Raw genomic sequence first — 15,905 nt, forward strand, 5'->3', positions numbered from 1 at the left:
GTTTGAGAACAGGAATCAAACCTTGGAGATTCAGTGGCAAACTCTGAAGAAAACATTGACTGATTCATCCAGAGAGGCATGTGGTGGGGTTGCCTGCAAGGATAAAAAAATCAGAACTCCCTGGTGGACACAAGAAGTTAAAGAGGCAGTGAAAGAAAAAAAGAAAGCATATCAAAAGTTCCTGTCAAATAAGTCAGCTTGTGCTCTTAGAGAATACAGAGACAAATGCAAGAATGCCAAACACTGTGTAAAACTAGCTAAACAAAAGTCATGGGAGGCCTTTAGCAAGAACATGGAAAATAAATATCAAGAAAGTGGTAAGATATTCTGGAGCTTGTTGAAGAAGCTTAGAAAAGGAGGAAAGAGTGCTGTAAAAGGAGTTAGAGATGATAAAGGTGACATGAAAACAGGAGAAAAAGATATCCTTGAAATATGGAGTAATTACTTCGAAAACATGCTAAATGAAACAAGCAGTGAGAGCATAGTGGTAAAAAAAAAACTCAACAGGCATACAGTCAGGAATACATATCCATATTTGAAGTAGAAAAAGCCATCAAAGGCTTGAAATGTGGAAAGGCAGCAGGAGTAGATGATATTCGACCAGAAATGCTGAAGTATGGTGGTATAAAAACCTTACAGTGGCTGCACTGCATAGTTCAGAAAGCATGGACAGAGGGACGAATTCCCAATGATTGGATGTAGAGCTCTAATAGTACCCATATATAAAAAAGGAAATAAAACTGAATGTGAGAATTACAGAGGTATTTCCCTACTGAGTGTTCCTGGCAAGATCTATGCAAGTATACTTGAGAAACGGTTGAGAAGAATTGTGGAAGAAAAGCTTGGTGAAAAACAAGCTGGATTCAGGCCAAATAGAGGCTGTCAGGATCAGATCTTCACTTTACGACAAATAGTGGAGAAATCATGGGAATATAACAAAGATCTGTATTTAAGTTTTGTCAATCTGGAAAAGGCATATGACAAGGTGCCAAGAGAGAAGCTATTCAATACGCTACAATTATATATGGTGTCAATGGGGCATTATATCAAGCAATACTTAGAAATGAAGGAAGTACAGGAAGATGGTTTAATGTTAAATCTGGTGTGAGACATGGATGTACATTATCCCCTCTGGTATTCATTATCTATATGGATCACATTATGAAGAAAAATGGTATTAAACATGATATCAGAATTGGAGATGTTAATGTCAGCTCTTTGCTTTATGAGGATGATGTTATACTTCTAAATAAATCCGCTACAAGTTTGCAAGATTCCCTGACTAAATTGAATAACTGTTGTATTAGATATGGTATGAAGGTCAGCATTAAAAAGACAAAGACAATGAAAATAGGTAAAATTGTTGAAAATGTCAACTGTGTTGTGAATGGGGAACCTGTGGAACAAGTAAAACATTTCAGCTACTTATGCACGATTTTTACTGAAGATGGTAAATTAAATATGGAAATAGACAGCAGAATGAACAAAGCTGGTATGGTAGGCAGTCAATTGAATAAATTCATATGGAATAAGAGAGAAATTAGTGGGAACACTAAATTAGCTGTATACAAGACAGTTTTCAAACCAGTTTTAACTTATGGATCTGAGAGCTGGGTCAGAAGTAAAACACTTGACCAAAGACTAGAAACTGCAGATATGAGAATCCTGAGAAAGATTAGAGGTGTGAACAGATGGTATCAATGGCAATATGATATTAAAAATGAGGATATTAGGAAAGAACTTGACATTACCAGCATCCAGGAATGCATTAGCAGAGCTAATCTCAGGTGTTATGGTCACTTAAACAGAATGGGCAAGGAAAGATTACAAAACAAGTGTTTTCTGCCAGGTTGGCAGCAAAATGACCCAGAGGAAGACCAAGATATAGGTGGATTGATACGGTACAAAGTGCCTTAGACGATAGAAATATAAGATCTGATAATGTTGGAGTCTTGACAAGTAACAGACTGATTTGCAGGAAAATTGTAGATAGGAAGTTAGTAATGATGTAAATTTTTCATGTAGTACTATCATATCCTGTACATCTCTTATGGGTACATGTCAGGAATTTGATGATGATGATGGTTAATTTGAATAATTCAATTATGTCAAGAAATCTGAATAATTCAATTGTGTGTGTGTGGGAATGTGGCTTAAAAAGTTCAAGGGTCTCTTTCCACGGTACATTAGTGAAAAGTGAGGTGATATCAAAACTGAATGTGATATCAGAATCTGTCAGAGTTAAATTTTCTATTAATACTTTAAAGTGCAAAGAAATTTTAATAGATGAGGGAGAGTTGCCTGTAAAGTAGGAAAGTGATTTGGATAAATGTTTAGCCAGTAGGTGGGTTATCTATGCTATCTACTATTGCATGAAGCAGGCATCAGCTATGAAGCACTCTACCAACCTCAACAAGTATAGTTGCATTAATTTAGCAAAGATCTGGGAGACTATCATTTGAAGACCTGATAGCTAGGCTTCTATAAACTCACTTTGTAGTTATCTGACCGATAGAGGTACCATGTAAGAACATTAGGTGTCAGTTACAATTTAAATTGTTTCTACAATTGCATAGTTTGATTAGATTACTAAGAGATAAATTAAGTCAATGATTACTCACAGATTAGAACAAAAACAGATCAACTTACCTTCATCAAATGAATCAACTAATCTCTGATAGCAACACTTATCAACTTGTGAACCACACTCCAATTGACAGGATTAAGAAAAAATTGTTAAATTACTTAAGTCTGTTGCTTCTTGGACATCAGACACTGTTAAAAAATTGTTACCACATTACACATGCTCTCCCAAAATTTATGATGTTCACAAACATAGCATTTCGCTTTGGCCATTAGTGAAAGGTATAGATAGCCTTATTGCCTAGCCAAGAAATTAGTGTGAACACTCAGGCAGGTCATTCCCTTCCTATATAAAGAACATACAACACTTCATAAACAAAATTAAAAACATAATACTTCGCAAGAATTATTTATTAGTTTTGATATCTCTGCCTTTTCTCAAATGTCACAATCAGTGACACGATTCAACTCTTAGAACAAATTTCTGCTCATATTATGGCTCTCTTTACCCACATGCTACATTCTGGTCACTTTGAGTGGCAAAATAATTTTTACTCCCAAAAAAGGTACAGACATGAATTTACTACTATCCCCCCCCCATCAACTGCTAACTTTTACATGGAAGCTTTGAACAATCTTCTTTTATTTTTAATTTACATACAATCAATATTTGCATTTTCAGTTGTAGCAATTTTATTGATGGTAATTTTGCTATAGCCTTTGTTTATAAGTGTAATGCTAATAATTTTTAATTCTTTCTTAAGAGCTTGCTCACTAGAGAAAATTGATGATGCTTTTGTTATCTGACCACATAGGCGCCAAACTTTAAACACTTTCATTAGCCACTTCAACACGCATGAATGCATAAAATTTACCACTGAAATTGAAAATCAAAACTCACTTCCTTTTCTGTATACACTGTTCACACATCTCCCCTCAGGCAGTCTATCCTTCACTGTTTACATACTAGCCAATACACATACATGCTAACTCATACCACCACCCTATACAAAAACTCGGGGTCATTAATATCCTCAAAAATAGAGCTGTAACAATTTTCTCTAATGAGCTAGCTCTGAAGAAAGAATTACAAATTATTAGCAATACACTTATAAACAAAGGCTATAGCAAAAATACCATCAATAAAATTCTTCATAAAACTATACCTAAAAATGTAAATAATATAGATTACAATAAAACCATAGCTATCCCACGCATTAAAGGATTATCAGATAGCCTTTAAAGGAATGCAGAGAACCGACCAGGGCTTCTGACCTAATGTCCAATCCTCACCTTCTCGTGGTGCACCTTGTTGGGTATCTACTTGGATACTTAACGAACAAGGATGGGCTGGCAATTTGGGATTTCGCCGACCAAATTGTATTCTTATTGGGTAAACCAAAATAAAAAATGATGGTACAACATGACAAAATTTCATGCCGGCTGGGGGGTTGCCCGGTTAAACAAGGCCCCCGTTGTTTTTGCTAGGGAACCAGGGCGAACAGCAAAAAGTCAGCTACTGGAACAAATCTGAAAACAAACCCCAACTCAACATCACCAAAGTTAAAGATTGGTACTATCAATGTAAGAAGCCTGAATGGCAAAGAAATGGAGCTAGCTGAGGAATTAGATAAGTACCAGATTGACATAATAGGGGTGACTGAAACAAAAAAGACCAAAACTGGTGAGATCTTTCTGAGCAATAAATACAAAATGTTATATTCAGGTAATGACAATCAAGGAAAAGAAGGAGTAGCCATAGTATTCAACACAAAATACGAGGCTAATCTTCTTGAATGGCAGGCAGTCTCAAGTAGAGTAATGTGGGCAAATATGAGAATGAGGAACTGGACAATGTGACTTATTTGTGCCTATGGTCCCACAGAAGGTTCTACTAAGGTAGAACTGGAGGAATTTTTTGAGGCTTTAGAAAAAGCAACTGACACAATAAAAAAGGAAAAGTTGGCCCTTGTTGGGGATCTAAATAGCAGAGTAGGAAATGATTGCGAGACATACAAAAATATTTGGAGAAAATAGCAAAGCTAATAATAATCGCAAATATCTGTTGGATTTCTGCTCAGGACATGGACTGGTTATTACTAACACCATGTTCCAACATAAAAATATGCACAAATTCACATGGAGAGAAGAGGCAAGGAATAAGAAAAGTCTCATTGACTATTTTATTGTTGATAGTGATGTTTTCTCCCTGGTGCAGGACACCAGAGTGTACAGAGGATTTGAAATTGGAAGTGATCACTATTTAGTCTTGAGCAGGATAAAATTGAATTTCATATTGAAAAGAATGACATGTAAGAAAGTTTTAAAGCGAATAAAAGTTGAGCAGCTCTCAGATGTGAACTGTAGACTAAACTACACAAAGATTATTGAAGAAAAAATGAAAGAGTTTGAGAACAGGAATCAAACCTCGGAGATTCAGTGGCAAACTCTGAAGAAAACATTGATTGATTCAGCCAGAGAGGCATGTGGTGAGGTTGCCTGCAAGGATAAAAAAATCAGAACTCACTGGTGGACACAAGAAGTTAAAGAGGCAGTGAAGGAAAAGAAGAAAGCATATCAAAAGTTCCTGGCAAATAAGTCAGCTTGTGCTCTTAGAGAATATAGAGACAAATGCAAGAATGCTAAACACTGTGTAAAACTAGCTAAACAAAAGTCATGGGATGACTTTGGCAAGAATATAGAAAATAAATATCAAGAAGGTGGCAAAATATTCTGGAGGTTGAAGAAGCATAGGAATGGAGGAAAGAGTGCTGGAAAAGGAGTTAGAGATGATAAAGGTGACATGAAAATGGGAGAAAAAGATATCCTTGAAGTATGGAGTAATTACTTTGAAAAACTGCTAAATGAAACAAGCAGTGATGATAGCACAGTGGTAAAACACACTGACCAGGCATTCAGTCAGGAATACCTGTCCATACTTGAAATAGAAAAAGCCATCAAAGGCTTGAAATGTGGAAAGGCAGCAGGAGTAGATGATATTCAACCAGAAATGTTGAAGTATGGTGGTATAAGAGGCTTACAGTGGCTGCACTGCATAGCTCAGAAAGCCTGGACAGAGGAACGAATTCCCGATGATTGGAGTAGAGCTCTCATAGTACCAATATATAAAAAGGGAAATAAAACTGAATGTGAGAATTACAGAGGAATTTCCTTACTGAGTGTTCCTGGCAAGATCTATGCAAGTATCCTTGAGAAACGGTTGAGAAGAATTGTGGAAGAAAAGCTTGGTGAAGAACAAGCTGGATTCAGGCCAAATAGAGGCTGGCAGGATCAGATCTTCACTTTACGACAAATAGTCTAGAAAGCATGGGAATATAACAAAGATCTGTATTTAAGTTTTGTCGATTTGGAAAAGGCATATGACAAGGTGCCAAGAGAGAAGTTATTCAATACGCTGCAGTTATATGGTGTCAATGGGGCATTATATCAAGCAATACTTAGTCTTTATTTGAGCTGTAAGTCAGCAGTTAGAATCGAAGGAAGTACAGGAAGATGGTTTAATGTCAAATCTGGTGTGAGAGAAGGATGTACATTATCCCCTCTGTTATTATCTATATGGATCACATTATGAAGGAAAGTGGTATTAAACATGTTATCAAAATTGGAGATGTTAATATCAGCTCTTTGCTTTATGCAGACAATGTTATACTTCTAAATAAATCTGCTACAAGTCTGCAAGATTCTCTGACTAAATTGAATAGCTGTTGTAATAGATATGGTATGAAGGTCAGCAATAAAAAGACAAAGACAATGAAAATAGGCAGAATCATTGAAAATGTCAACTGTGTTGTGAATGGAGAACCTGTGGAACAAGTAAAACATTTCAGCTACTTAGGCACGATTTTTACTAAAGATGGTAAATTAAATATAGAAATAGACAACAGAATAAGCAAAGCTGGTATGGTGGGAAGTCAATTGAATAAATTCATATGGAATAAGAGAAATTAGTCAGAACACTAAATTAGCTGTATACAAGACAGTGTTCAAGCCAGTTTTAACTTATGGATCTGAGAGCTGAGTCAGAAGTAAAACACTTGACCAAAGACTAGAAACCGCAGATATGAGAGTCCTGAGAAAGATTAGAGGTGTGAATAGATGGCATCAATGGCAATATCATATTAAAAACGAGGATATTAGGAAAGAACTTGACATTGTCAGCATCCAGGAATGCGTTAGCAGAGCTAATCGCAGCTGGTATGGTCACTTAAACAGAATGGGTGAGGAAAGATTAGCAAAACAAGTGTTCTCTGCCAGGTTGGCAGCAAAACGACCCAGAGGAAGACCAAGATATAGGTGGATTGATGCGGTACAAAGTGCCTTAGATGATAGAAATATAAGATCTGATAATGTTGGAGTCTTGACAAGTAACAGAATGTTTTGGAGGAAAATTGTAGATAGGAAGTTAGTAATGATGTAAATTTTTGTCATGTAGAACTATCATATCCTGTACACCCCTTGAGGGTACATAGCAGGAATTTGATGATGATGATAAATAGAATTATACACCATCTGTAAAATTTAAAAAAATATTCAACTCCTCCAAGGATCCCTTTCTCTCCTTGGCCCAGCCTTGGATATATCAAATCCAGTGCACCTGTAAACCTGTAACTTACAGGTTTAAAGGTGCATTTACAGGAATTGGCAAAAGTGGACACACAATACCAGTCTGTAAAAAAGAACATAAATGACACATTAAATTTAATAATTTTGATAAAGCAGATCTCTTCAATCATGCTCTCAACACCCTACACTAAACTGATTGGAAAGGCGCTTGTTCCGTACATTACACAAAAACCTGGTATTAATGCAAATTTAAGGAAGCCTGTGAAATTTTGATTAACCATCCTCATCTAAACAACAATAGTGGCATAAAAATCCCAATAATATGGATGGCACACAATTCAACTCACACAACTTCTTTCTAGTTCTCTAGTAATCCCTTGCGTTAGTATTCTAAGCAATAATTACAGTGCAAATTACCGACTGATCAGCATATCAGGAGTCGTTGTCAAAGTATTGAAGAAGTTGGTCAAGAGCAAAATACAGGAATGGATAGATGGAAATGGGATACTCTATTGGGGCAGCATGATTTTGGGAAGGGTAAATCATGCCTCAGTAACTTCTCATGTTTTATAATAGTGATGGCTGATTGGATAATGTTAATGGGTTTTCAGTAATACTGCTGGACTTTGCAAAGGCCTTTGACAGGATACCACATGGAATTCTAATCAGTAAACTGCAGCACGGGGATGGATATAGAATTGGTGAGATGGATAGGAGGGTGGTTGATGGAGAGATATCAGAGTACTTTATTCAGGAGTAGAATTCAAAAGAAGGCCTGTGACTAGTGATGTGCAGCAGGGTTCTGTTCTTGATCCACTGCTAATTTGTTCATTAATGATATAGGAAAGGATCTGAGAGGAACTGCTCAGTTATTTGACGATGATGTAAAGTTGGGTAGAGCAATTGTGAATACACAAAATTTTGCAGGATGATTTGGATAGATTGGGGGAACTGGGCTAAGGAGAATGGATGTCAATTTAATGTGGCAAAGTGTAAGGTTATGTATTTTGGTGTGAAAAGATTATTAGCAGTATACCACATTTGTGGAACCGTACTCCAGGAAATTGACGAAGCCAGAGACATGGGAGTGTTAGTGGATAGGGAGTTAAACTTTAGGGGGCACATAGCAAAAGTGGCTGAAGCAGCTCATCAGATCACTTGGTACTGGAGAATACTTTGACAGCAGGTTATTGTTCCTTTTTATTGAGCCTTGATAAGATCCCTTCTTGACTACCATGCACAGATCTGAGTGCCAGAGTTTCTTGGTGATTGGGAGGAGGTAGAGAGGATCCAGAAGCGTGACCAAGATGGTAGCTGGTCTATGGAATGAACCTTACGAGAACAGGTTGAAGATTTGTGGGTTAAAGAAACAAGTTGATAAGCGGAAAAGGGGTGATATGATTGAGACATTCAAATTACTGAGGGCTTTTTACAAGATTAATTCAGTAGAAATTTTTCAGAACAGGTCTGATGATGGGAGAACTAGGGGCCATCCATGGAAACTGAGCAAGAGTGTTAGAACTAGTTTTTTTTACTTGGAGAGTGGTGAATGAGTGGAATAAGCTGCCAGAGTCTGAGGTGGGTGCCATGACTGTGAATGAGTTCAAAGCAAAGTAATTAATCTAGTTTAATTAATCTCTTGGTAATTTCTAACAAACAAATAACAGGAATCTATGATGTAGTAAGGGTTTTTTTTTTTTTTCTTTCACCAGATGTCAGGTTAGTAGTGTTAACGGCTGATCAAATGAGTGTAACATTAGCATGCTATGTGAATTATAATGCAGTTTGCTTCTTTATATATATGTGTATACTCAAAATGATGATGACTTTGATATGAAGGTTGAAATGTCAGGTGATTATTTTGGTTTATATTAATTGAAGTTTTATCATAACATGGTAGTTGTCTCCATAATTTTAAAAATTAAAGGAAATTAGAATTTAACACAAACTCCTATATATGCTTGTGTTCAAACACTAAGGACAAATTACATTTTTATCTGTATATGAAAAAAATTTTCATAACAACCAAATGTATGCATACATTTATTGCCAGCATACTAATAAATTATATTACACAAAAAATGTGTTATAAATTTTGTACAAATTAAATTGCAATTTGTTTTTGGAAAAAGTTACAAATTTCCTAAGGATGTTGTTAAGGAATTCATGTACAGTGCTTACAGAAACCTATGTGGAGAGACATTTCAGTATGGAATATGTTTATCTCAAACTATGATGCAGCTCTTACAACATTTTACCATGCTTAGCAGCAAGTGATTCAGGAGTTCTTAAGTCAAACTGATCCAGTCCTCCTCCTTCAGAGTAAGGATAAGGCCTTGTTTGTTTCTGGAGGGGATTTTTGAGCAGCAGTGCATCTTCCTATTGCATCCCAAATGTGTTCTATGGGGTTGAGATCTGGGGAGAGTGCTGGCTACCTGATTCGATTAATATCCTCAGTCTCCAGATGTATCTCTATTGCTCGTGTACAATATGGTGTGACATTGTCATCCATAAAAATAAATTCATTGCTTACAATACCATGGAACAATCAAACATGACAATGATGAACTTTGTTGCAATATCATTCACCAGTCATAGTCCGTTTTTCCGGCATTTGTAGCTTGGTACACCATTAAGCATAATGGCCTCCCCCCAACATCTATCCCATTCAAGAACACTTTTACACAAGATCAAGTGTTGTCTAGAATCAGAGAAAAAACTAAAATGACTCTCATCTGTAAAGAGTGCATTAGTCCATTAGTGTCTTGTCCAATTTTTATGGATACAATACCACTGAAAATGTGCTCGATGATGAGCTGTGGATAAAGGGATGCAGGGTTTCGGGCATATAGGTTTACTTGTCACTGAAGTATCAGCACAGTTTGTCAAGATATACTTGTTCCTGTGCTCAAATGAAGCTAACTTGCAAGCTGGTCTGCTGTAGTGTGTCAATTATGTTTTGCTGTTATAACCAAAAATCTGCATTCATGCTCCATGGTCAAGTGAGGGTGACCTCTTAGCAAATGTCTGGAACACAATCCATTGGTCTGAAATGCTGCTACGTGCCTGGATGCAATGCAAGACATCCCCGTTTGCAACTTTATTCCACATGAAAAAGCTTCCTTCAAACACAATTTCAATTTGCTTAGCACAGCGTTTTGCCTTTTATCCTGTTGAGTGCTACCACGTAACCCATTTGTGCGTGATTCAAAAATTTGAACATGTACCCACTTTCTACTCGAAATCGTCAATTATGCAAATTGTCACAAGCTCACTTATCTGAATTTGCAGTTGTAATTTTCATAAATAGTATTTGTCCTAAGGTTTTGAACATTAGTGTATTTCAGCCACTGTAACATGAGCATCATACACGGAAAATGTAAAAGACTGGTAATAACATTAAATATGAAACACAAGAGCAAATCATATAGCATGAGTACAGGGTGTCCAAAAAAGAACTCCGGAGGTTTTCAATGAAATTTATTTTATGACATTTTGAAAAAGAAATGTATATAGCATATATTATCAAAGTACAATGGCACAAGTTTGATTACTTATTAGTGTAACTCTGTGCACTATTTACAGCCCTACAGACATCAAAACAGAATTCCATCTCACACCATACTCAGGTAAGCATATCCATAGGAATTGCTTCTATGGTTGCTGTTATTCTATGGAGCAGGTGGACAAGGGACTGAATTTTTACTTGATACACGATGTCTTTTATGTAGCCCCAAAAGAAGAAATCTATTAGAGTTAAATCGGGACTGCACGGTGACCTAGCAATGGGACCTTCGCTGCCTTTCCATTTTCCTGGGAATCAGTTGTTGAACAGAGTCCGCACAATCGCTGCATAATGTGGTGTGTGTGTGTGTGTGGGGTCCATCCTGTTGAAAAATGAGGCCCTCCACATTCTCATTCTCTGAGGAAATACAAAGTTCTCTAGCATATCCTGGTATGCCACACTCATAATCAACTCCTCTTGAGAAAAAAATGGCTCAACAATGCGATCATGCATGATTCCACACAAGACACTGACTTTCAGACTGTTATCAACCCCCACCACTTTTTTGAACCCACAAACCCAATTATGGCAATTTACAACTCCATGCACATGAAATGTTGCCTCATCACAAATAAAATGCTATGGAGGTAGTTGTCATGTTCAGCAATGAGGTCTAATGGTGGTCACAAACTGAACTCTTTGTGGCCTATCAGTAGGCTAGATGTGATAAAGAAGTTGCAGTTTATAAGCTTGAAGTTTCTATTTCTTGTGACCTCTGGTGGATTTTTTTTTTCCACCAGAGGTCACGCCAGTAGAATAACGTGATCAAATCATTGTTTCTCTAGCTTACAGTTAATGATGTAACTCAGCTTGTTCTGTATACTTATATACGCTCCAGATGATGATCTTGATGTGAAGATCGAAACGTCGGGATAATAAAAAAGTTTTTTAACACGGTTGTAAATTCCATAAAATTTTTAAAATGAAATCAGCCTGATTTAAATAAATATGGTTGCATTAAACTTCCCAAAATATGGGAAGCATGAATACTTCCAGATCTGTTTACATCCTTGGTCACCAACAGGTATCCGCAGAAAGCACCCTACCTAGTTAGGACTGGTATTTTTTCCCCGTTTCACTTAGTTTTGTGTTGCTTTTGTATGTGTGTTGCAGCTCACATATTGTACTCCCTGATGATATCTCAGTGACTCAGATGAAATATTGGAAGCATTAAATAATATTTTTAATCCTTTCTCAGCACTGTTTCATTCCATTTAGTCTTAACCCTTAACACAAACTAACAAAAAATTTGACCAAATACCAAGTGGCACAATGCTGCGGTGAATTTCTTTTAGGATAGCAAAATTGTCCTGTGGTCTCTACAAGTCTGTCACAGTCAGCTAACCGTAATACTATTACCGAAAAAACACACCCACTTCCCTATTTGAGAGATTTGTATACTTACACTTGCTGACTGTGGCTATACTATATTGGTTTCATCAGTTGCATCAGTCTTGGGGCTGGTGTGGCATAAAGGATTATGTTGGAATTTTTATTAACAGCCTTTTTTTATGGGAGAGGAGTTTGAAAAGTCATCTTTTTAAGAAGCACATGCTTGAGACAGCAGTTTATGTCACCTTTTCAGAAATATCAGTTTTTTTAAGGTTTCAAGTCTGCTCTTCCAATCTTGTGCAGAATTAGGAAAGGGGAAGGGGGAAAGAACATGTGTACATGGAATAGATAATAATTTTTGTCATCCTGTGTGACACCATCCTATTTACTGAAGACCTGAAATGGCTTAAAGTACTATGTTTTGTCTCTAGATCAGGTGTAACATTATTAACCTTAGCCAATCCAAAGTACTAAAATGTACAACAGGTTTACAATATTTTGCTAGAGGGGATAGAAATGTTCATATAACCTAAATGGTTTTAATTTGAAATTGATAATTTTTCCCTTTGCAGATTTGAATTAATGCTTTTACAGTAAACTCTCAAACACATAGGAATCACAGGAACAATTTATTATATTAAATAATTTGCTATAGTGAACTTTTTGAAGACAGCAGCATTGTGCCTGTGAAGTTTTGGTTAGGACCTTTTATTGGCTTATTATTGAGTGAGTTCGTTACAATGGTATTTGCTATAGTGAGAGTTAACTGTATAACTGTTTATGAACTGTTTAAATATTTATTTTCATGCTTCTATAGTTGTCTAAAATAAAAGAATGACTGCACGATATCTAGATCAACAGTTTCTGTCACTGTTTCTAAGAAAAGCTTTCTGAAGATCTCTGTTACAAGAGCATTAAACAAAAATAGTAAATAATAAGAAATTATATGGATGAAATTAAATCAGAATAAAATACAGATTTTAGAGAACAAGAATGATTCTTGAAACACACTGACATAATGCCTGTGTGTGTTCCAGAATGACATGCCAAGTCACTTTACAAATATGTTTATAGAAGAAATAACCATTTCTTACAAGGGTTATTGCCAAATAGCATAATAAGCTTATTCCAACCCTATCTAGATAATACTTTTCCCATAGTCAATATTCATGTATACAAACACAAGGAAAACCTGGGCATGGTTCAGTTATCTCATGCCTACAGGGATGCTCCAATCAGCATGCACCATCTAATAATTAAAAGAAAAAAAAAATCCTTACTGAATTTCATCCCAAATAAATGAGATAATGGGAACACACTCATGTATTATTTTAGATGAATAAGATTTACATTCTACATTTCACTAATAGCATCTTCAGGAAGTTTTACTAGAAAAAACACAAATGAGTAAAGCTCAGAAGACTCACAAAAAACACAGATATTTTTAAAACAATTCAGATTACAAGCATGATTAAACTCATGAGACATTTAACATATTTTTTAGATGCCTCATATGTTTAAATCCAATCTAAAGATGATAGCATAGTCAAATTCAAAACAGAACAAAAATGATAGTTAATAAAGAACTTAAATGATTTATTAACAACACAGTGATAAAAAAAAATAATCCCATATTTCACCTAACTGAAACATATTCAAATATAAAAATAATCAGATAAACAATCTATCTAAATAAGAACACAGAACATCAAGCATGATCAAAATATTTTTAAATATTCTGATCATGCCCTCTGGGCATTGACAAAGGTGGACAAGTTTTTTGTTGATTGGACGTAGGATTACACTATCAATATCTGGAAGTTTTTCGCATCCATATATTTGTTTAGGTTATATAGAGGCTAATGATTTCATATTAACTGCCTTACTATCCCAAAAGGATATGTGCTTTGCAATTAAGGGAAGTTAAAGCAATTAATGTGAAGTCATTAGCCTCCATATACAAGTAGCTTAGTCATGAAGATACTTCACGTGAAAACTTTGTTTGCTTACACTTGGATAAAGGATAAACCAAGAATATAATTTCTTGGGGTCTTTAATTATTCATATATTTTGCTATAGTTAGTGTCAACTTTATGCAAATTTCTTATATTCACAATTGTCTGATATCCTTGTCATATGGTCCTAAGAAAGATGTTCATGTGTGGAATAATACTTAGCAGACATTCGTTTAGCTGTTTAAAAATTTAATATGAGAATTCTTTACAATTTTTTGTATGAACACATACTTACTTTAGTATAAAAAATATACAGGAGAACAATTGCACTAATCACTAGAGTATAGTGGAGGACAGTACAAAACAGGAGTGCTGGAAAAATAAAAAAAGGAATTACTTTTAACATTTTAACTTCTGAATGCTCTGAAATGGCAATGATCTTCAGAAAAATGGAATCTTGGTGCAAATTTAAAAAAAAAAACATTTCAACTAATCACTAACTATAAGGAAATAAATCACTTTCTACTCCTGTATTGTTTGATGTTGGTTACTGATAATACATCTGATAATACATAAGCATTAAAACAGATGCTGTTTTACAACTAGAAATTTTACGATTGTGGCAATATACATCATTATAATTAAGGAAGTAAACTGGAATAATGAAAACATATAAGGGTAACTTAAGAGTCAAAGCCAAATAGCTGGGAGGAGACCTCCATATCACTTTAAAGGAATGTGGAGAAAAATTGCTGAGGCTTCTGACCTAACATCCAATCCTCAACTTTACATTATGCTCTCTGTTAGCGGGTATCCACTGGGTACTGAATGAATAACAGATGGGCTGGCAATTTTCGGAACTTAGCAGACCAAATTGTACTCTCTATTGGTTTAAACCAAATACAAATGATGATGATGCAACATGAGATTTCATGCCTGGTAGGACATCACCCAGTTAAACAAAGCCCCTACTGTTTTCACCAAGGAACCAGATTGAACAGTGAAAAGTCAACTACTAAAACAAACTTCAACTCAAAATGTAGAAGAAGAAGAAGATCTGAAGATAAAATAAATAAATTCTGTGTGATGATACAGCGTTCCCCCCTTTATACGGGAGTTCACGGTACCATCTAGTTCTCCCAAATTTTATCTGAGCTCTGGAACCGGCATAGGCTGACGAATCAGACCTATGGCTGGGTCAGTATTCCTGCCTGTAATCCGTGTGTGTCCTCGGACCAGTTTGCCTGCTTGCAGGATGAAAAACACCAGATAAACTGGCAGAAAAAACCCTGCTGTCCACGCCCAAGACTGGCTAACTTGGCTATGGCTGAGGAAGATCCTCGAGCTTCTCACGTCGTTGACGGGAATCGAACCTAGGACACTCCATCCCCAGGGGCATATGGTTGCGAAGTGCAAAGCCACTAGGCTAACCGTGCAGACATCTGAAGATAGGACCCATCAATATGAGTATCAATAAAGAGAAAATCGAACTTTCAGAAGAACAGGAAAAGAAAAAAGGGAACATAACTGGTAATGCTGAGACAAAGATGACAAAAACAGGTGAGATTTTACTAAATAATAAGTATAAAATACTTATAATTACTTAAAATACTTATAAGTATAAAATGTTATATTCAGGCAATGATAATCAAGAAAGGAAGGAGTAGCAATAGCATTCAACACCAAACACGAAGGTGTTTGGTGTTGAATGCTATTGCTACTCCTACTCATTCCAAGCATTTCCATTCTTCCACCATCCTGGAAGAATGGAGATACTTGGGTATTTTCTTCACTCCAAAAGAAAGGTCTTCTGTCTCTTCAGCATTGGCTCCTCTTAAGCCACAGCAGAGGCTCTTTATTCTGTCTAACTATTTACTTCTGAGGTA

At 36.0% G+C, this 15,905-nt stretch overlaps 1 protein-coding gene across 1 annotated transcript in view; it reads right to left on the reverse strand.

The window, feature by feature from the left end:
- LOC150107059 (putative serine incorporator) overlaps window positions 1–15,905 on the reverse strand; it is a 341,534-nt gene that overhangs the window by 193,478 nt on the left and 132,151 nt on the right. Inside the window, exon 6 of the mRNA XM_090392928.1 lies at window positions 14,315–14,391. Within this exon, the coding sequence (XP_090249054.1) occupies window positions 14,315–14,391 (77 nt within the window). The remainder of the gene's footprint in view (window positions 1–14,314; window positions 14,392–15,905) is intronic.

Source organism: Typopeltis vanoorti, chromosome 5 (genome assembly GCF_054136105.1).
Source record: "Typopeltis vanoorti isolate ZY-2024b chromosome 5, IOZ_Tvanoo_1.0, whole genome shotgun sequence".
NCBI lineage: Eukaryota > Metazoa > Arthropoda > Arachnida > Uropygi > Thelyphonidae > Typopeltis > Typopeltis vanoorti.